Here is a 22,102-nt window from a genome sequence, read left to right on the forward strand (position 1 = left end):
TTCTGTATAAGCTCTTAGAATCCTCTCAGCTTTCTAGACAGACATGGAATAATCATTGTTACCGAGCTTATTTGCATTATTTGGGAAACAATCTGTATAAAAAGTGGGGCTGAATAAACTGACTCCCTGTTTAAATGCGAACAAGCTGATTTCTGAATCACTGTTACCTGTGAAGGAAATGCTCTTAGCGATTCAGACCGCCTCAAACCCATTGCATCTGAGAACATTTCAGCTTCTAAAATTAATTCAGTTCACAAACTTTGTGACTATGACGTTCAAATCAAAATGGCATCAGGCTACAAATTCATTTTAAGGTGGTCAAATGTCACAGAAAGTACAGTGTAGCCAACATTATATATAATTTAATAAAATAGTGCAACACTCGTTAGCAATGATTGCTTACAAAATTAATGAAGCAGTCCTGTGAGCAATTAAGGAAACTCTAGATTCAATGGATCACATCTCATGGTTGGAGTCACTGGAGTCTTAAAAATCATTACATGTTTATGAAAGGGTGAGTAATAAGGGCTCTCTCTGGTCTCTTTGACTCCCTTTTTCATGAAACAGAAGATCTCATATCTTTGAAATTACCTCTCCACCAGCTGAAAGGTTATGTAGGGAAGAAACTGGAAAACACCAATTTCCTGAGCAACTCCATTACTGTGATTAGACAACAATCTATTAGAGTGTTATGGCAAAAATTCTTTTATGCCTGGGGATCATGTTATCCTGCCAGAACCTTGTAGTAAAAGTCTCTTCATAATGTATCGCAAAAACCTTTTGATCATTTGCAGAACTGACAGCCATTAGCAGGAAATCTCTTTATAGACCTATAAATAAGAGGTTGCTTATACGTTACTCAATCTAGAATTGTTTTTCACACTGGAGCAAAGTACAGTTAAATTAACAGTTAAAGAGAGTCAAATGGCTTTTCAAAGAAAATAAGGATTTCTCTGTGCTGCATAGTCTTTTGAGCAGAAAAACCAACAGAAGTCCATTTGTAGCACTCCCCATTTTAAAGGTAAGTTCAATGTTGTGCAACTCCTTCAAAATTTACTGCACTAAAAGAAAACATTTTCCTTCTGGCTCTGAATTTTTGAAGAAATTTGAAATTGGAAAGCCAAGAAGAAATGTGGGATAGAACTTCTCACAGCAGAAATGGTCATTATTCTAAATTATCTGCTTATGCTTATCCAAGTCTGTTCTGGCTCCCCTGGCAACTGCAGCCTGTTCAACATAATCTGTATGTAAGGCAAGAGATCCATTTCATGCAATGAAATACAAACCCTGTGAAATACCAATAGTCAGGCTGCTGCTCAGTTCCATCTTTGACACTGATCCTCCACTAAACCTTTCAGCAGGAACCATTTCTAGAGCTGCAGAACCTGAAATAACAAGAAGATACTGCTGGTTTCGGTCCCCAAATAGAAGCCACAACCAATTTTTAACACTTTTTAATGCACTTCTATGTCAGTTTCTGTACCATTTAAAAACTTTTTCTAGTGCACATTAAAAGAGACTGTTTCCAAATTTTCCTCTCAATGCAAGTAATACTTCATCTAAACTTCTGTGCAGGCAAACAATGGGCTGTAAAAATCTGGGTGAGCTTCCACTGGTGGCATTTTTTAAGAGGACTGGATCACTTGAATCTATGTTGTACATTCTCCATCACAGAGTTTGCTGCCATTCAGATATTTTCACCAGTTCTGAAGATTCCACTTCTGAAGGAGTTGCTCTTTTGAGAGGATTATTGTTTGCCATCACCGTTGCCATATTGACAACTAAGATGCATTTAATTCAAAAAAAGTTGTTTCTAACTCTCATAGCTGTGAAAATTTATCATGGAAAGGTGACATGACCTGCCACTGACTCAGTGATATGAATCTCTGAAACATTTATTTTCAGAATTTTGTGCTGCCTGCTCAGGGAAGATATACCTGTGAGATGTAATGATGACAATTTATATATTGTATTTCAAAAGCATTTAGAAGCACAAATCCCAATGATTTGGGAATAAATTTTCTTCACGTAAATTATCAAAGCACTTGGAAAAAAAAATCTAATTAGCTGTTTCTCTGCTGATAATTCTAATATAAGTATCTAGGTGATACCACTTCCAAATCCAAACCTCTCTCAGGCGTTTCCTTTGAGTTTCCAGTTTCTCACTGTAGCTGTATGTTCTCTTTAGACTAATACCCCACACTGTCCTGAAGTGCTGGTAGGCATGGAATAATCAATTAAAAGGCCCTACAATGTTTAAACTTCTATTTGTTTGACCTAAACCAGTAGAACAGGAGCAATGCACACCAGCAGAAGTAAGCTTGGTTTACCTCGCTGCACACCTTGGAGCCTGCAGTTCAGAACCCCCTCGAGTTCTGAGTCCTGCTGAAACAGCTGAAACAGCCTCTCCTGAAGCTGGCTGAGAAATGGGCTTAGCAACAGGAAAAACTGCAATGATAATTAGACTCAAACAACTGTGTTACCTGCATTTGTCTGCAGAACATACAACTGCTGTAGTAAGATTAAATGGATTTTAGAGATACACCAGAGATTCATAAAATAAAACTTTGCCCCCACGAAATCATGAAAAATAATCAGAAAGTGGAGGAAATAATTACTTTCTTAATGTTTGCAGAGTGCTCAGAGACTATAAGAGATCCTATAAAAGACCACTTAACTGTACACTTAAGATCTTTGTAAATTCTAACTATGCAAACTTCTATACTTCAGATGTTGTTTTTCTGTATCATTCTGTTGAGTAAAACAGAAGCAGATATCTGAATGACAAATGCTTTTTGCTTGTTCTCTCACAGGGCCAAACACCAGAAAACTTAATTCCAATTTCTGATATGAAAGCTAAGAACCCCCGCCAGTTACTTCTAGTAGAGAGAAGTTCTCAATTTTTAGAAAGAAAAATAGAAACTAAGAGGGGGTAATGACAATTAGTAAGTTTTGAGGTAAATTTTTAACTAAAAATTAATTCAGAATCATATGTAACTATTTGTTCTTAAAAGTTTTGCTCCTCTTTATCAATTTATTCTCACTTTACTATGACTGCATGTTACAGAAACATCCTATTGACGAGATCTCTGGATAGTAACTTTAAAATAAAAGTGATAGCAGTAATAGCTTTATGTTTGGTAGTTGCTACTTTAGTTGTATGAGTACAAGGTTATACATCACACTGCTTGCCTATTATTTTTTGTGGTTTTGAAATCTACAGATCAATTAATTGAATGATGCATGAAGAACAAATGTGCAGCGAAGCATTCATATTCAAAACATTGGAAAAAACAATGTCTTTACCTTTTGTAAGCAAAACCATCACTCCTCCCTGCAGGTATTGTGACTTTGCAAGTTTTACTTTTTTTGTAACAAAACCAAAATCCAGTTGTGGTCACTTAAGGACTCTCTTCTCTTGCTGGAAACACATTACTGTCAGCACTGTAACTGCAGACAAACCTTTAGATATCTTTTGAGTAATCCTGCTATTTACATTTGCCTTAATTGCTGAATGCTCATTTAAGTAACTTTAACCACTTTAAAACCTCATGCTTGCTTCTTTTGAGTAGCAGAAGTATAAATTTTGGCACTGCAAGACTTTCTATCAATTATCTCTGCCTTTTGGTACACACACCTTGTAAGTAAATATATTTGGGGTTCTCTCAGGAGTTGTTGTGGTTGAAGAGCAAATAACAGCATGGAGGCAAAATGAATTTGGATAGCAAAACACTTTAATGACAGATGTTGCAATTTTATCACTTATACCATTTCCCATGGTGTCACATGGATGTGGTCTGGGACAGACATTCTAGTAGTTCCAGCTATGTGCATGGTTCTAGGGTATTCATCTCCACACTTCTTGATGCTGGAGAGAAGGATTCCTGGATTCTGATGCAGACCCCCCCACCCTCCACCCCCTTTTCTGTACTGTGTTTACCTCTGAAGGTTCCTCAGCTACAGGACCTGCTGACTGTCCCCTGCAGACCACCCTGGTGGTTCTGGTTTAGCTGTGCCATCATCTGAGCTCACCATCAACTTCTCTGACCTTCTGGCCAAGTCTTTATTGAGGACACATGGTTGATCACTCTTCAACTGCTCCAACACAGCAACCAGTTAACCTTCCTAGGCTGCTCAGCACGGCTGACAGCACCAGGAATCCTATCTGCATTACAGAAATGAAACATTTCCTTTCTGTCCTGTTAAACATGAAGTTTATGCAGATGCAAAGGGCCAAATGTGACATTCTGGTTATGCTAAAATAACACACATCACCTCCCACCAACGGGCTTCTCTGAAAATTCAACTGTACTCCACTTCCAGATACCTTTCCCTCTAAATGAAATAACTAAATGTTGTCCAAGTCACACTCACACTTACTAATCTTCCATCCACAAATTGCCACTGGGAGTTCACAGCTCATACTATCTTCTAATTAAAAAAAAAAACCCCATCATCAATACAGCCATGGGGAAGTGCTGTCTGTCTGTGCTCAACTGACAACAGTTAGTGCTCACATACACCCCTACTAAAGCTCGCTAGGCCGAGTCCAGGAAAAGTTTTAACTAGACATGGACATAAAGTTGCTAACTGAAGTCTTCCTTGATACATTTAAAGCAAAACTTGTTACTTTGTTACAACATACAGGTAAGTCTTTTCTTACTACACTGAAAATGGGCCAGCTGCCTAATTTAGCATTTAGAAACCTGGTGATATGGTGCAAAATCCATCTTATTTTCTTGTCATTCTATTACTACATGAAAATAAAAGGGAGGAAATAATTTAAAAAACAGCAAATGTATATTAACTACACTGAGACTATGCTGAATTTACTTACTTGATACTGCATGCCAGCTGCAGCAATCAAAACAGGTGACTGATGTAAAAGCATGGGAAAAACATGCAGAAGCACAAGTCTTACTTAAAGTCTCTATATAAATATAATATAGCCAGATCTTGTGTGTCCCACCATTCCAAATTTTAGAACAAAAAACTTCCTATAGAAACTTAAAGATAGATAGACTTACTTCTAAGTACTCCGGATTTAAAAGATTGTAATCACACTACAGGAGAAGAGGCAACCGCTATATTCTGACCTCACAGTTGAGTAACTGAAATTGAGTTCAAGGTGGTGAGCCCACCTGAACTCTTAGCTGGACAACATCTTTAAATCAGAGCTTTCTCTAAGAATAGAAGGCAAGGTACTTTTACATACTTCTATCTTTATTTAACAAGTACTTTGTTACTTTTCTCTAAAGATTTTAATTGATTTTATCTAGTAAAACTTCAGTTTTGCAAGTAGAACTCTGGGAAAGTTCTGCTTCTCTCTAGAAATAAAATCCAGGAAATGGTAGATTTAATGCATCAGTGCTTTCTCTAGAGTGCTTTATATGCATAAATAGAGCACATCAAAGTACTGTTTCTTTCTACATTTGGGTTTGTGTTTGCCATTGACACTAAGTTGGAAGGAGTTGTCAACGCTCTCAAGGACAGAGGCCCTGCAGAGACATTGACAAAGAGAGCTGGGCAATCACCAACCACATGAAATGTAACAATGCAAGTGCTGGATTCTGCACCTGGGACGGGGCAGCCCTGGCTGTGTGTACGGACTGGGGAGCAGGAGGGCGGAGAGCAGCTGTGGGAAGGGAGCTGAGGTTGATGGTAAGCTGGCTATGAGCCAGCTGTGTCCTGGCACCCAGGAGGGCCAATCATGTTCTGGGGCATCAAGCCCAGCACCGCCAGCCAGGCCAGGGAGGGGATTGTCCTGCTCTGGGGCAGTCTCCAGTACTGTGGGCAGTTTTGGGCACCTCTGTATAAAAAAGACATCAAGTTTAGAGTGGGTCCAGAAGAATGCCATGAGGAAGGGAAGGATCTGGAGGAGAAGCATTATGAGGAGTAGCTGACGACACTTGGTTTGCTCAGCCAGGAGAAGAGGAGACTGAGGGGAGACCTCATTGTGGTCTTCAATATCTCTTCACTCTCACCAGTGCCAGAACTCAAGGAAGTGGCACGAAGCTGAGCCAGAGAGGTTTAGGTTGGATATCAGGAAAAAGTTTATCACCCAGAGTGACTGGACACCGGAAGAGGCTCCCCAGGAAAGTGGTCAGAGCACCAAGCCCTGCCTGAGATCAAGAAGAGTTTGGACAACACTCTCAGGCACTTGGTGGGATTCTTGGGGTGTCCTGTTCAGGGCCAGGAGTTTGACTCAACGATCCTGATGGGTCCCTTCCAATTCAGCATATTCTACTATCTGCAGAAACCATTTTCATTTTGGAAGAAAGAGGCTTTCTTAAAATACAGAATTCCATCAAATATAATTTCCTGCAATTCTGATATGTACAAGGGACTACAAAAAATGCAAGGTCTTCTCACAGATATTACAGTAAATTCTATTGCAACTACAAGACTCAATAACATTACCAAAGTGATGTTTATGTTTTGGAAGGGGCTTTGACTGCACGATGTCCACTCTTCCAGACTTCTCAGCTCTCTGGAATGAAACAAACAGCTCACTGAAGCATTAAACCTTACTTATGCTTGGTTTGCTTTAGTTGAACCAAGGTGAATAAGAGTCATAACTGTAGTATAACCATGAAGCAGGTCATCCTTTATGTCATTACATTCTCTTAACACGAAATTCCCAGTAACTATTCGATCACATCCTATTTCCCCATGTCCAAAAAAGCCAAAGAGGGGTACATTTGGAAAAAACTTCCTAAATGCATCTGCTTCCATATTCCTTTTGGTTTTGTAATGCCGATATCCTCTGCCAACACAGGCGAACATGAAGCCAATGGTGTTGTGCTCGGGGATGTTCGCTGCTTTGAGACGCTGCATGGCCGCTTCTGCTGTCCTCTCATCAGCCACATCCTGGTCTAGCAGGACAGTGGCACTCTGGATCTGGGGACCGCTGAAAGCCAACCCAACCACACCGCAGGCGTCACCAGGCTGGGCGTGGTTACTGAAAGGCAACAGGCACTGAGTTAGAGAACACTGTGGGGGGACCAATCCTCACCGGACCAAACTGCTGCTGCGGCAGACATAGGTTCAAAGCAGCCGACATTGCAGTGATTCTGATACCAATCAAAGTTAAAAAGCAAACCAAAGACTTCATATTTTAGCAATGTTTTTGTGTAGAAACCTTTCACAAAGAAAAACTTCCACATCCATTACTAGGTATTGACCATAAACTTGTTTCACTCATGCCAAACTCAGTAGTTTGTGTATGTCACAGATCTGCAATTCCAACTAACACATCAGTTAAGACAAGCAAAGGCACTGAGGATTTATACATTGAAGCAGGGCAGCAGTCAGTACAGGTTATGGATTCATGTTGCTTTAAACTGGTTGGCCAGGGCACATGGGGTTAAGTAGTTACGTATTTAACCTTTATCTGCAGTGACTTTATTTAAGGTCAGCTCCCTTATCTGGGGCAATGGTGCAGCTGGCAAAATCAGATGCAAGAAAAACGTTGATGTTATTATGGACTCCAGCCCCCAGTGGGACGAGAGGAGCTATGGGCATGGTTGCACCGTGCTCCACAGGACAAAGTGCCACATCCTTCAGCAGCCACTGTGGACCAGGTGAGCTCCTGGGGCACAGCCTTGCTGTGTGTGCAGCTACTGCTCCGTGCTGTGAGCCAGACTGAGGCAGATACACAAACACATGTTCACAACCTGGGCTCCATCACAACAGGCACTCACTCATTCACCTGCACTCCAGTAATAAAATGCTGACTGCAATAAACACACAAAGGTATCTGAAGCTAGAAATCTCCTTTTCATTGGGTTTCTCCTAGTTTCCAGAATCCAAATTGTAACACAGCCATACCAAGCTTCCAGCTTTTCTGGCTACATCACAGTGTAGCAGTTGTGGCATTTTTCTCTTTAAGAAATTGTTATTTTACTACTGGTAAGGACATTTTCAATATTACTAGAAGGCTATGGATCTGCAATGTTTCTCTCATGTTAAATCTTTTTCATAATTTACCTTGAAAAAAATACCTACTTCTCAGAGGTCAGTGATGTAAAGCTCTCCACTTGTCCTCCAGCCAGGATGATACTTTTCTCATTCAATGGATTGACTATTTGATGAAGAAATCGAGTTGCTCCAGTCTTCCAGGAGTTGTAGCCAAACAGAAGAACAACACGGAGATCTGGGTTATTCTTCAGACCTACAAACAAAAGCCAACACTGATCCCCTTATTTTTAAATCCTGAACTCTGAAGTCTAAGCATCCTAGTTTCTCCTCAAATATTACATCACACTTCTCTCCGAACAGCCCCACTTGAAATGTAACTGAAGTAACTGGAACCCGATTCTCGGGATGACTTCTGCTTAGTACTCCAGAGACTGGGAGGAGCAGAGATGCACAGCCACCAGCTGGAGCCCCACAGAGGCTCTCGGAGCCAGTACAGAAGCTGCTGGTTCTACTCAGAACTCCACTGGCACCTCGAGAGCAGCACCTCATAAAAGCCTACATAGAGGAGAGAAAAATTACATACCTGCTTCAGCAAATTTGCCTTCATCAAAGACCCTGTTCTTCACATCTTTAGAAAAATGGAAGGTATGAATTTTCACCCCATCAATTTTGGGAAACAACAAAGCAAACCCAGCTTCGCCCTCTTCAATTTCTTGAGGCTGATTGCTGCTTGAACCCATCGGGGTAACTACAGAGACAAAACCAAGCATCTTGTGTTCAGAGATTCTAATACATTAATTTACACTGACATGGGCAGAAAGGAATTGAACAGCTCAGGTGATATAAAACATGACAATCTACTTCTGTAACAACTTATCTAACCGAAAACTGGTGTGATTTTTTTTTGTTAATGTTTTGGAAAGATGAAACATGTAGGTCCTCCTGGCTATCGATCCCACTGAAGTCAGTTTTGACATGGAGACATGGATATATTTACACATATCTCCCCAGGCACACCAAATATAAAACATTAGGAAAACAAGAACAGTACAATACAAGCCTTCCTGCCAACTTCCGCAGGCACACAGACATACTCAAGTTTTTAAGGTGTCCCATAAGCATGTGATGACAGTATAAAGCAAAACTGATACAAAAATTGGGAGTGTATTATTAAAATACGGTTATGACAACAATCAAACACCTTACTTATAATGTGGGAAGTGAATTTAAGGTGAGAAACTATAAAAAACCAACTTTCTAATGATAAAAGTGAAGCATGAGAAAAAGCCTGCCACAGGAGACCGCAAATTTTCCAGTTACTGCATATGCCTCCTGCTAGACCATTACAATCAGGTATATACCAAGATGCCCTCTACAGTTAGTCACAAGATGACTGAAATGTATACATAAATCCAAGCAACATTCAATAAGTACATTAAGGTGCCAGGGAAAGCTGCCGGCCCAGTTAAATCAACCCTTTTAATTATAACTGCAATACATGCAGTAATAATTGCTCCACGTCACTTAGCAGCGACACTGTGACCTCCTTAAAACTGAAGGCAGTGCTGAACAACACCTTCAAGCTGACTTCTCAAAAACCCACACATTTTGCTCCTACCTACAATCCCTGGCGTAACCAGTCCAAGAACCTGACATCGCTTTGGCAACAACTTTTCAAGTGCGAGAGCCGTTTCTTTACTGTTTCTTTTTCTGGCTGTTAAAATAAGAAGAAACAGAAAAACCCATCAGACAGCAATAAAAGTGTGTTCTGAGCAAATCCCACAGCCGACCCTGTCGTGTTTAACCAATGCTGCCCATCAGTGGCCGCTCTGGTAACAGCACACTGGTCTGCGCTGCTCCCTGAGAGCACAGGGCTGCCGGCAGGCACACGCACACTGTGTCCTCCACAGCAGGGACAGGAACCCCTCATCTGTGACATTAACAAAGATCTGCGAGCTGCTCCGTACCACAAACGCAACACTACGCGGTCACGGTTTCTGCAAAACATTTCCTTTCCACTGAAACCAAAACACAGAGAATTCCCTTTCAGCTGACTACGCTCTACTTACATCCCAGGGTATCTTTAAGTGGAAGTGAGTTAGGTCCAGGCTTTACCTTTCTTTTGCTCGTGACACTCCTCGTGCCCGCTGAAGGTCTCTGCATCAGCGATGTAGAGCACGGTCTGGGGCAGCACGTGCACCTTCTGCAAAGATACAGCGGGAGGAATACATAAGACAGGACAGAGTGGAGGGAAAGTGGGGGCAGAAAACCAGAAGAAACTGCTCTTGCTCCACCGCCGGCCCACACCGGTCCCCTCCCCCTCACCAGGCTCCTGGCAGCCAACAGATAACCCCTCATTAACCTCGGAAATGCCCAGAGGCACTTCTGCCCCCAGGCAGGAAGTGACCCAAACCTCACAGAAGCAGGAACAGCTCAGCAGACTGGCCCATGACTCTGCTCCTTCTTTTAGCACTATCTAAACTCCCTGCACTCATGGCTATCGACGTCTACTGCTCACCAGTGCTGGTGCTAGGAAACAGCGTAGAGGCGCTTCCGGCCCGTCTTGTCCCAGCTGGTTTAACACTGATCTGCTGAGGCCTGTCTACTGCGGGAAGACCCTGACATGAATCTTTGTATAGTGAAGACCCAGCACCAGGTTAATACTGGAAAGAAATCCTGCCAGACAGAGAAGTCTTGCAGTGTTTACTCAGTGTCTCCCCAGCCTGTGAGGGTTAACCTCTTAACAAGATTGCCGCGATGAACAGATGTGCCCTGAACTGCAAATCCTCGGTGTTTTGATCGGTGTATTAACACGCAACACTTGAACTGTCAAAACCTCCTATGCCTCCGAACACGTCCCTTTTGCCGAGCGGCTGGAAGAAGCGCTTTCAGCGTTTAAAAGAAGGCGCCGAGTTCGTGCCCCCCCGGCGCCCCCTCACCTCGAGCTCGCGGGCCAGCGCGCGCACCAGCGCGTGGTTCTCGGCGGGGCCCGGCTCCAGCGCCGACACCCACGCGATTCGCTGCCGCGTCCGCAGCGTCCGCCGGGCGCACTCCCTCCATAGCCGGCACACGCTGCAACACAACACGGACACTGCGCGTCGGCCGCACCGCCCCGCCAAGCGGAGCCGGCCGCCGCCCACCCCGCGGCCCCGGTCCTGGCCCTTACCAAGCGGCCCGCAGCAGCGCCTTGGTGGGCAGGAAGCCGAGGACACGCTCCACCACCTCGGCGAGGTTGGCGAGCACGTAGCTGCCCTTCGCCGCGGCTTCCATGGCCCCGCCGCCTCCCCGGCCCCGCTGCCCCGCGTCACGTGACCCGCGCGCCTACGCGCCTGAGGCAACTTCCGGTCAGCGCGAGGGGGCACGAGCCACTACACTGGCGTCGCCTAGCGGCGGGGAGGACTCGTCCCGCTCTCACCTCCCCCCTTCCCTCGCGCCCCGGGCCCCAGCACGGACACAGCGCTTCGTAAAATGCTTTTTATTCATAAACTTGATGCAAGTTTACAAATTACTGTACATTGCCAAGGAACTCTGCCAGAAGAAATGGAACCCACACCGAAGCATGCGCCGCAGGGCGGAGGCCGGCACAGCCCCGGCGCCCGTCCGGCGCAGCGCGAACAGCGCGCACTGCGGGCGGCGCCGAACCGCGCCCAGGTCGTTTCTCTCGAGCTAAAAACTGGATCTAGAAGCAAATGCAAAAGGACCCGCGGGCGCCTGATAGAGAAAAGAGCACAAGTTCGATAGTCAACTAAAAAAAAAAAACCATAAAAACATGCTTCTGCACTTGTGAAAGTGCTTAATCCATGGAACACACCCTTCACTCAGCCCCGAGGAGCGCACAGGCCTAAGGACTACTACTACAACCAAAGTAAGAGTCGATTCCGGTAAGGCAATGGAATTGTGTAAGTACACAGACCCAGACTCATCTCCTGATAAAGAAACAACAGTTCCCATTAGTCTTTCAATAACAAAACCACCGTCATAACTATGGCAGCATTTCTTACGCCTCTGAATTGGATGACATGTTTTTGTACTTTATTGTAGTTTTTATATAAAATTTTTTCATTCAAGGACTTTCATCTCAATTTGTGCCAATCACTTTACAAGTTCATTAGTTTAGAAATGATTGCAACAACCCGTTAATAAAATGGAACACCTAAAAAGGTTTTTAGTATTTTAAATAACTTCAAGCTTCATACTGTGGCTCTTCTTGTTAAGGAGGTTGAGCCAACAAGTAGCAGGAACAGCCCAGCAAGTTCTGATGCCCCCAGTGGAAGTGACTAGTTACAAGGTTTTATTGGCACAGCCTTGCTCTGCATAAAAACAAAAAACCAAAACAAAATAAAAAAAAAATTAAAATAATCTAAACAAAGAGCATCTTTTCCAATAAACAGTTCATATTCTCATACAGCCATGAAAAATGTTTAATGACTTAACATACATGTGTTTTTCCTATATCATTAATTTGGAAAATACTACAAACGCAGTCATTTTAGACCAGAAAAACTACTGTGATTTCCAAGACCTGACATTTCCTAAAACAATATTAAACAACGTATTAAACTTCTTGGCTTTAAATGAAACAATACAATGCAAATCTCTGCAGTCTGCATTTTGCAAGAAGTAAGAAATACACAAAAGTGTGTGAACAACTCACTCCTATTGTATGATCTTGAGTAAGTTGATAGCCTGCTGCAGGGAGAGTTTATGCTTTCAAATAAAAAAAAAGGGAGAAGGGAGGGCGTGGCCCAAATCTGCTTAATCCATAAGAACAAATATGGTAAAGGCCCAAACTGCTCAGTCCAGATGCCTAAGAAGAGCGGAATGGTAAGGCTGTAACTTATACTGTACGTGTCAGTTGACAGATAATCCACTAACTTATCTAATAGCTAAAGTCCTCAGGACAGCTGTTATAGGGGCACTCATAGCTTGAGTCTGTGTGTTGGAAAACATAAAAAAGAGCTTGTTTTGTTGACATTGGTCCAGGTATACAACAGTCCTCAGCATTAGCCATCTTCTTTTGGAGGAGTGTACCAGCCTGTGGAGAACAGAGACACGTTAGGTACCAACACTGCTGTGTCCAGACCATCCTACTCTTCACCTGTGGGAGATGGAAGCCTAACCTGGCTCAGTCCTTCCCTCTTAAAGCCAGCTCAGCAAGAGCCAGTGCCCTAAATGCGAGGAAGTCAGCAGTGGGAGACATGTGGCACATTCCAGGATCTGAGCTGGTGTTTGGGTGTGCACACACTGATTTCTGTGGCAGCAGCTATCCTGAGCTGGACAAGCTGAACACCAACAAGAGGAAGCTGCTGAAGGAGTAACATTGCTCTAACCAAACTTAATGGAGGAGAGGTAAAACCCCCAAGTCTTCAAGCTACTTAAAACATATAACATACAAACATAGACATACAAACATGACTGCACTGGGAGAGTTATATAAATCCCATTTTGTGTACTGTAGAGTTAGGCATGCACAAGCAACTGAATGGTTTATCCTACTTCTGCAAATCTTACCGTAGGAATAAGCTCAGAAATGCCAGCTGAATAACTGGTCTCCTGACATGATTTGCCATGTTTAACAGCTGAATCATACCTGATCAGGTGTGCACTGCTTTTTCCAGAGACCTCCAGAGCTCCAATCTTAATTCTCCCAGCCCATCTTGTAACATTTCCTTTAAATGTGTGTACAGTGACTACAAGGCCTATTTGTGCTGTCCCAGAGAGCACGTAGCAGCTCTAAGCTTGACACCTTTCACAGCAGCACTGAGTACTGTGAATGCTTTGTGTACAGCTCCTGAGGCAAGACTGGCGACTTGTAGAACACACAAGTAAGCAGCCACACTGGCTTTTGCAGCCAACAAAAAGAGCAAAAGGCTCAGTTAACGGCAAGATCAAAATACTGTAAAATTGGAGATGATGTTGAAGTCATTATCTTTGATCTTCCTCCCAAGAGTACAGGTGTTATGTTCCGTGTTAGCAGCAGGGAAGCTGAGGTGCTCACTGCAGCCACACAAACACTTTCACAATAACCTCAGTTCCTGGAGGACATTGTGTCCAACCCAAAACCCCAAACATCACAGAAGTGTAACTGCACTGACTCCCTCATCACAAGACCAGAGCACCAATTCTGCTGACTACCTTTACATAACATGTAAGCTACTTAAACCTTTTAAAGCCTCAGGCTTCTCACACTGCCACAGTAAATTCAATTATACCTGAAGCATTTATACACTTGTTTCATGCAGCAGAGAGACATTAAACAGTAAAAAAGCCCACACCAAAACAGGTGTTTCCCTATTCTACTGTATACTTCCCAAGCTAGTACACCTCACTTGGACTTCTATTTTTCAGTCTCAGGTCTCTTTCCCCACTCTCTCTTCATTAATGATTATTTCCACTAGGTTCTTGACACATGAAACAAAATCTTTCAGGGAAAGGGATAAACTCCCAGCAGATACTTCACCAATATTAAGAGTCCTTAAAGCTGCAGTAACAGTGAAGTTCCTAGGTCAAATGGCTGAACATGAAATGCAGCTGCCATTCAAGAAGCAGCAGGAACACACACACAACATTCAAGTAAACTGGAAAAGTTGCCATGATCGCAGTCAAGTTATTTAAGCACTACAGTGTTTCCAGTGCAAGATGAAAAGAAGGAAGAAACATTTATGGTCTTCCCAAGCCAAAATAAGACACTTTATCACTTCAAGTTTCTCTGTGGCAAACACAAATTCCCAGGGTGCTGTGCAGACAAGAACAAAGTGGCAAGAACATACATACCATTTTTCTCATGTATTTGTACTAGTGACTTATAGGACTGCTGTGCTCTTGCTAGATTATATTGATTCTGAAAGGAGAAAAAACTAACATAAAAACCTGCATCTAGACATGCAAGACTCAAAAAACAGTTCTAACAAGTATATTTTTAAGCCCACTGTAGAATTAAGTCCATGCACAATGTTGAAACATTCCTGGCTTTCAAGATTCCCTTCTTAGAACCAGAAATTCCAAATCCTCCCAATTCTCATCCTCCTTCCCTCCCCTCGCTTGCCAATACAAGGATAGCAAAAGCCTACCCTGCCCATCCCAAGGCTTTATTCACCTCATATCCTTGTAATTAATTAAACAAAAAAAAGTTTAATTGCCAATAAGAAACTCATACAGGCATGAGACAATTTGAAATGCATATATATTTGCAATAGCAATTCTGTCATTAAGCATCTTCTATGCAGGTCAGCAAGGAAATGCAAGCCCAACAGTGATTTGTGTAATTGAGAAACACAGCACATTTACCTTATTGGCTCCAAACTGTACTCTGGCTTTTCCTTTGACTAAAGTGGCATTGATCTGCATGATGACTGATTCTATTGAGTAGGCACTGCTCCAGCCCTGAAGGAGGAAAAGAATGCTAACATTCAACATGTACTTGCTTCCTGTGCTCACCTCAAAAAATCTGTTTTGGAACATGTGCTTTGGGATTTTTTTCCCCTGCATTCCAGTTTCAACTACTGATTTTCAGTTAACATTTATTTTCCACAGAAAATCTGTAGAATTATATACAGTCCTAGTACTAAGAACTTGTAAGAAGAAGGAAAAGGCTGAATTACATTTCCAAAATACAGCAAGACAGGAACCAAAAAAGCTCCATCCTTACACCACTGACACATTTTCAGCAATGTCACAACAGAAATTACAACTCCTTTTTCCAAGAAGTAGAAAAGACTGATCTCTAATGAAGTCTATTCAGTAAGTTGTAAGAAATCTGCTCATCTCTGGTATTGTTCTATCTTCCAGAGTTTGCAAAAGTTTCTGCCAGAGCCTGAAAGTAAGTTACTTCATTAATTTACTTATTTTAAAGAGAAAATCACTCTGTCTACACAAATCATCTATGACTGTAATCATCTGTATTCCTCACTTCTCCAGAGCTGACTTCACGCAGTTGAAGAGGCTTCTAGAAAAGAAAACAACAGGTCTTGCTCCCCCAGAGCTCACTCTCCATACTGCCTTCCTCACAGAAATTGAGAGCTCCAAGCTGACCTGTTCGCAATGCCTACCTCCTCCTCCTCACATCTCTTGTGAGCCATCCAAGGCAGAAAAGAAGATCTCAAACAAGATCAGCAAGGCAAATCTTGTGGAATTGAGGTTTAATTCCACCATGTTTCCTTTGCAGAGTGTAATTTATTCCACACAGGGATTCTTCCAACTCAAGAGAAGCATATATTTTCATTATTTGCAGACATGTTTTATTATCCAGATAATAGAGCTCATATTCACCTGTTTAGTAAGAAGTTCCATGCATAATGCACCTCCACCTAGGACATACCTAGAAACAAATGTGAAAGAAAATACGCTTGACATCAGCAGTTAGTAAAAAGATGCAAGTGCTCACAGCACTTGAAGCTCTTGCCAGCTTGTTTGTGCAATTCTTTGTCCATAAAGCTGAAATGGTCTTTAACCAGTAATATATTGTAGCTAGTTATCCATGTCATACTTAGACAAAGAAAATCAGCATAGTGTGACAAAAAAAACTTGTTTGCTAACTAGACTTAAAACCACTGACTGAGCTATTCTGCACAACTGCAGAGACCATGGAAAAAGGAAAGTTACTTTTTATAGCTACTCTACATATACATGGTCCCAATTGTGTAGCTAAAAGAAACCAATAAAATTCAATTGTGTAAACAAGTTTAACACAATTTCAAACAATGCACATGCACTTATAAATAATATGGGATAACCAGATCTTTTCTTGCTCTTTTCCTATAAATACCTTTTTTTGAATTTTAAAAACACTTTATCCATTGTGCTGACAGGGACTCAGCAGAACACCTGAGCATGACAAAACCTGGAAGAGAATTTACCACTGCCAAAATGTATTCTCCTCTATGATCAAGACATTTATACCCTATAGATCCATATGACATTCAGAGGGAAATGACCACTGAAAAGCCATCCTTTTTTCATTCTAAAAAGAAGTCTGAGTACAATCAAATTAGAATCTAATGAATTTTCTGGTGTTTCAGTCTGCTTGTTTAATTTTGGGATAGCAGCACCCCTCAGGAACCCTATTTAACTGCACTAACCATACATGGCAATTCAAATCACATAATAATCAGCACCAGCTACCACAGACAGCATTTTCAAAAGCAAGGTATCATTTCCTGTCACCAGGACATGCATAAAAGCCTTGGAAGGTGAATTTAATAGTCTCTCCATGGATATATACCAGTCCCACAGACAACACTTTAAACATGCTTTAGATGACATTTGGAGCATATTTTCAGTTAAATTTTGTGGTTTTGGATTAGCATTCGAGGAATTTTTTTTTTAAAAACTTTATGGCAGTGTTACCAGCAAGAGAGAGACAGGTAAGACTTTACAGCAAACTTAAGGCAACACAGGGATCAAGAGCCATTCAAAGCACTAACCCAAAGCACCCTACAACAGGGGAAGGAAGATCAAGGTTAACCCCCCAGGTCAGTTCTTACACGTATGGCAGGCACAGAGTTTTTCAAGTTGTAACATTTTTACCAGAAAGCACAATTTCTGCAGGGTAACTCAAACCTACCCTCCGGTGAGCACAGGAGACACCACTCGCACAAAGGGAGGATCAAAAGGGAAGTTATCCTGAGAAGAATAATAAAAAAAATCAGGTTAAGGAAAATATTGTGACATTGCTTCCCAAACAAAGTATTTCAATAACCGCATGTGTCAAATCAGATTTGAAGTACTACAAGTTTTCAGTTCTGTAAAAATTCCCTTTCCACAGAATTGGCTAAAAAGCATTTTTTTGGGAAGCTTGAGTGCTGAACTTAAAAGTTAGTTTTCTTTTCCCGTCCTGTTTTTCAATGCCACAGATCCATTATTACCCAAGTAACAGCTGAGGGTCATTTCAGTAATTTTCTATAGTAAGCCTCAAATTTAATTGCAGCTTTTCATCCTACAGACACTTACCTTAAAAGAGAAGTTGAGTAAAATGTATTCTACACCTTCTTTTTCTTTTAAGACCTGAAGATCACTATGCAGTGGGCTATCAGGATCAACCCTATAAAAGCAGCAGGGGGGAGACCATAGAAAAAGTTAATATTTTCAATACCTGTAAACAGTAGTTCCTGTTAAAGACTTCCTTTATGTAATTGTAGTTTACAAATTGTAGTTCAAGGTGAAATGTAGGAAAGTCTTTCTCCTTTTACCAAGTAAAAACTTTGCCATGAGATCAGCATAAAAGCTTGCTGCAACGTACAACATTCCCAATGCTATCCAGTGTTGCTTCAACACAACACAAAATAAGCTGTTTATAATTCTCTCTAGTTCAGTTGTGTTCAAATAAGAGGGGAGAAAAACAGAAGACTGTAGTCATCTTGTTTTCAGCACATAGGCAATGAATCCTTTATGGAATATGTAATTGTAGTTCTGCATCAGCTGTTAGAAGTAATCTGCATCAGCAGAAGTACTAAAGCCAGCAGCTTCTGCTGAGCAGAATTTCAACAACTGTTTGCTCCAAAACACTGGTGGTGAGCAGCCTGGCCATTAATTCAGACACTACTGGGTTAATCCCCATGAGTTAATCTGACACCCGATCAGCTTTTAAATAGAAGACACTAGTCAAAAACACCTGCAGCAAGCCAAAACCAGATGTTAAAGGGACTGAAAGGCCTTTAAATCTAATCCTCTACTACAGCTAAAACTACACAGTTATAAGATCTCATTTCAGAACTTCTTGGGCAGGTAGTCCCCATCCTACCAGTGTAAAGCTATTTCAGAAAAAAATCTTCCAGTGCTTAGGAACCTCTCATTTCAAGCCATGGCTTTTGCTGGAGCAGTTCAAAGGGACTTGTTCTAAGTAACAATACTGTTCCTTTCTCACATGGGCTCTTCCCTCCGAAAACCTACCCCTCGGCTACTCTGCACACAGTGCATTTGTTTCCAGACACTTTTTGCTGCAATAAACAAGCACAACACTTTTTTCTTAGATATTCTGGAAGGCATTTGCTGCATATACTCCATTTCCTCTTTTCTGAAGGCAGAAAATAAGACCTCTTCACAGCACTTGAACAGAGGTTTCAAATCACTGCACACGGTTTGAGCCCTTAGTTACAGACACACTCAATAGGAAAGGCCTTCAACAATGTGACACAGATTTCTCTGATGTGTCATTCCTGCCACTTTCAGCCTCAAAACCTTCACATGCCCATGATTACACTAAGAAGGAAACAAAACTATTTCAGCAGCTGGTGACCCAGCTTGCACAAGTCTCACCCCTAGGACAAGGCAACAATTCCTACAGGCAAGTCAACTACTGTGCTGAAATAGCCTCTGTCCTTATCCTCATCCCCCAGGACATCTCTGAACCCATGGAAGCTCTTCCATCCATTGCCAGATGCTGCAGCCACCCAGCCCAGTTTGGGTAGGCTCTTCCTTTCTTTAGGGTACTGTATAGGGACACCAGCAGATGATCCTGTTACCAGGAATAATTTCACTCTAACACCTCTAGGATTAAAGTTACTGGACTATGGATGTAACAAGGTGAGTTATGTACTGCTTTTTACTTGGTATACTACGTGATGACAGAAGACATGGTACATATAATTATATAATTCACATTTATGTGATAGCTAGAAGCTTCAGTCCTATGTGTCTGTTTAACTGTAGAAATAAACAACTAATGACACTCAGTTCTGTTCTTTCCTACATCTTAAATGCAACTAGAAGCTGGATTTTCCTATCATTCAAAACAAATAAAAATAAAATCAAATAAAATCAAAAAATTCTTGAAAAGAATTTTCATCATTTAAGGCTGCATATTTTGGAGCAGTTTTAGAATTGAGCAGTAATGACAGTTAAAGCAATACACATAGCATTGGCAGGGAAAATCAGGTCTGTCTTTTTGCCAGCTCATTTACTACCATTCCACCTCCACACGTTTCTATGTATCAGAATTACAGCCACTATTTAGTGGCTACAATCACCACTGCTATTACCACAGTAATGGTAATTATATTCTATGGCATATGTGCAACAGTAATTTATATGCTATGGCTAGAGATACTCATTTATCAAACGAATCTCCCCAGCAATAATAAAACATTGTTCAGAACATGTAAAAACTTTATTAACTTACTTGAGAAGCTTAACATGCCATTCATACAAGCTGTCATTTACCAGTTCCACTGAATATATCCCTGTAGAAATATTAGATGGAATTAATTATGCACTAGAAGTGTGGATAGAAAACTTAGCAAAGCCATTCTTTCCTTTAAATTGGAATACTGTCAGCAGGTGTAAGCAATGTGTAGGATACTGATACTGAGGCACATCCTTCCTCCAGTAGCAGATGCACTTCTGAAGAGCTACAAGGAAAAAGTGTTTTTACTTCTATTAAAAAATTCCACATTAATCAATTTTTTTTCTGATACTTAACCATTTCACCTTCAAACCTCCTACAATAACAACTCCAGCTTGCTTATTACTCACTATATTTTACATCCAGTACACTACCAACATGTTTTTAAGACACTTCACAACACAGTGTGAGTGTGCAGCACTGTGTTCCACAGGGTCTCATCAGTACAGGCAGACCAGGACAGCACACAGGACAATGTATGCAGTAGAAACCCAACAGAAAAGAGATACAGCAGTGGATGAGGCACATTCCCAACAGCTGACTGAGGAAGCCAGAAAGATGCATCTGAAGAATGGTCTGTGGGAGCCAGCTGGTGACTTTCAGTGGCCTGTTTGTTTTAAGCATGTTAAACAACAGTTGTGCAATTCATTCCCAGGGAAGGATGGAAATTATCTGCCATTTTCTTGTATATTCAAAGCTTCCTCTCTGCATAAATTCACAAGCAGCTCTGGAAAAAGCAATAAATCTTTAACCACCCAACAAGATTTAGAGCATGGTATCAGTCATGTACAGAAATTAAACCTCCTTTTTCACAGAACAGTCACGCATATAGACTAACCCACTATTATTAAACTCGTTACCTGGCCTAATATTTAACAGCATCTGTGTTCCTGACCTAATTATTTGGAAGCCATATACACATCAGGAACCTGCCTAGGATTTCTGAAGGCAATACAACCATCAGATTGCAGTCACCACATTCTTCCCAAGGAATGGGGGATATTAATTTCTGAATTTTGTTATTCTAGCATAAAAATAATCTTACAATTGAAGCTTATAAGCATTAGTACTTTGAGTACATATGACAGTTCTAGCTCTCCAGACACCATTATTTCTAAAGCATTTCAAAACTTGGCACACAAGTTTAAGCACCCATGCTTGGTTCTCCTTTCTGAGTGCCACTAACAAGGGAGTACTGCAGCCAAGAGTACAATTTCTAATTTTTCTGTGTCTAGAATAACAATGTAGGCCTGAACACATACTGCGCTATCCATGTTCCTTTTAATCAGTAGCTACTTGAGAGACATAACATCTCCGTTTGAGGAGCAACCAAAGGAGCTATTAAGGCCTTTTTCCAACTCCCCAGATCCAAGGACACTATTTTCTGAACTGACCTTGGTTTAAGTCACAAACTGTAAGAATTTCAATTTGTACTGCTCTGATGTCAGAAGAGCTGACATTCAGAACTCTGCTCATTGTCAGCTTCCATTAATGACAAATCTATTCCATTGTTGTATCCAGAATATTTTCTTCCACCTGCATCCAAGTGGGAGCAAAGAATACTTATTACAGACAAGGCAGTAAGTTACAGTAAGGCTCCTGACACTGTGCTAAACAATGGAAGGTCACAAGAGAACTTCCATCCCTTTTTTCACTCACTAAGCCTCCAGCCCCACTCCTGCACTCCTTCCATTATCCTGAGCCTCCTGTTTTTAGCCACAGTTCCTGTCCCAGTCCAGCTCCAAGGCCCAGACACTCTGCCAGCTTCTCCAACGGGAAGAGCAGTACCCTGAAGAGCTGTACTGCATCTGAGCCAGAAGCTGCAGGAGAGCTGCAGGGCTGAGCCTGAGCACCAGTGCAAGACACTCCAGCAGCCTCTCAAGCAGCCAAGTTTCAAGCCAAACAGCATCTGTCTCCTCATGAGCAGCAGCAAGGGGGCTCCATGCCTTGATACGAAGCTGAGGCAGAGTGTTGTTTGGGGTTTTCTGAATAATCTAGGAGATGGTATTTGGAAATAATTTATGTGCTTTTTTGTAATTTTGACAGTGAGAGGAAAAAGGTTCC

At 41.7% G+C, this 22,102-nt stretch overlaps 2 protein-coding genes across 4 annotated transcripts in view; both read right to left on the reverse strand.

The window, feature by feature from the left end:
* Nucleotides 1-3,712: 3,712 nt before the first annotated feature.
* FBXO22 (F-box protein 22) lies at nucleotides 3,713-11,327 on the reverse strand. 2 transcript variants are annotated; one of them, XM_041489716.1, is made up of 7 exons: nucleotides 11,087-11,327; nucleotides 10,860-10,992; nucleotides 10,036-10,123; nucleotides 9,539-9,634; nucleotides 8,504-8,668; nucleotides 8,008-8,173; nucleotides 3,713-6,961 (listed from the first exon to the last, which is right to left on the reverse strand). In XM_041489716.1, exons 1-7 carry the CDS (start codon nucleotides 11,188-11,190, stop codon nucleotides 6,532-6,534), a joined length of 1,182 nt encoding a protein of 393 aa, XP_041345650.1. In that variant the 5' UTR covers nucleotides 11,191-11,327; the 3' UTR covers nucleotides 3,713-6,531. The 2 variants fall into 2 exon arrangements, with proteins under 2 accessions (XP_041345650.1, XP_041345651.1); XM_041489717.1 differs by lacking the exon at nucleotides 9,539-9,634.
* Nucleotides 11,328-11,380: 53 nt separating this feature from the next.
* The window catches only part of UBE2Q2 (ubiquitin conjugating enzyme E2 Q2), a 46,637-nt gene continuing 35,915 nt past the window's right edge, over nucleotides 11,381-22,102 (reverse strand). For both annotated transcript variants that reach the window (XM_041489719.1, XM_041489718.1), the window contains 7 exons: nucleotides 20,036-20,096; nucleotides 17,869-17,959; nucleotides 17,483-17,541; nucleotides 16,189-16,237; nucleotides 15,208-15,303; nucleotides 14,695-14,761; nucleotides 11,381-12,955 (listed from right to left, as the gene is read on the reverse strand). In XM_041489719.1, the coding sequence (XP_041345653.1) occupies nucleotides 12,924-12,955; nucleotides 14,695-14,761; nucleotides 15,208-15,303; nucleotides 16,189-16,237; nucleotides 17,483-17,541; nucleotides 17,869-17,959; nucleotides 20,036-20,096 (455 nt within the window). In that variant the 3' untranslated portion in view covers nucleotides 11,381-12,923. The remainder of the gene's footprint in view (nucleotides 12,956-14,694; nucleotides 14,762-15,207; nucleotides 15,304-16,188; nucleotides 16,238-17,482; nucleotides 17,542-17,868; nucleotides 17,960-20,035; nucleotides 20,097-22,102) is intronic.

The sequence above is a fragment of the Pyrgilauda ruficollis genome, unplaced genomic scaffold, assembly GCF_017590135.1.
Source record: "Pyrgilauda ruficollis isolate IOZ18807 unplaced genomic scaffold, ASM1759013v1 scaffold96, whole genome shotgun sequence".
Classification (NCBI taxonomy): Eukaryota; Metazoa; Chordata; class Aves; order Passeriformes; family Passeridae; genus Pyrgilauda; species Pyrgilauda ruficollis.

What these genes read in the sequence shown, in the direction of transcription:
- FBXO22 (XM_041489716.1), bottom strand. Translation starts at nt 11,190, where the DNA reads ATGGAAGCCGCGGCGAAGGGCAGCTACGTGCTCGCCAACCTCGCCGAG. An exon ending in GTGTCACGAGCAAAAGAAAG is followed by an intron (nt 9,635 to 10,035) that starts GTAAAGCCTGGA and finishes TTATTTTAACAG; the next exon opens with CCAGAAAAAGAAACAGTAAA. An exon ending in GGTTACGCCAGGGATTGTAG is followed by an intron (nt 8,669 to 9,538) that starts GTAGGAGCAAAA and finishes TTGTCTCTGTAG; the next exon opens with TTACCCCGATGGGTTCAAGC.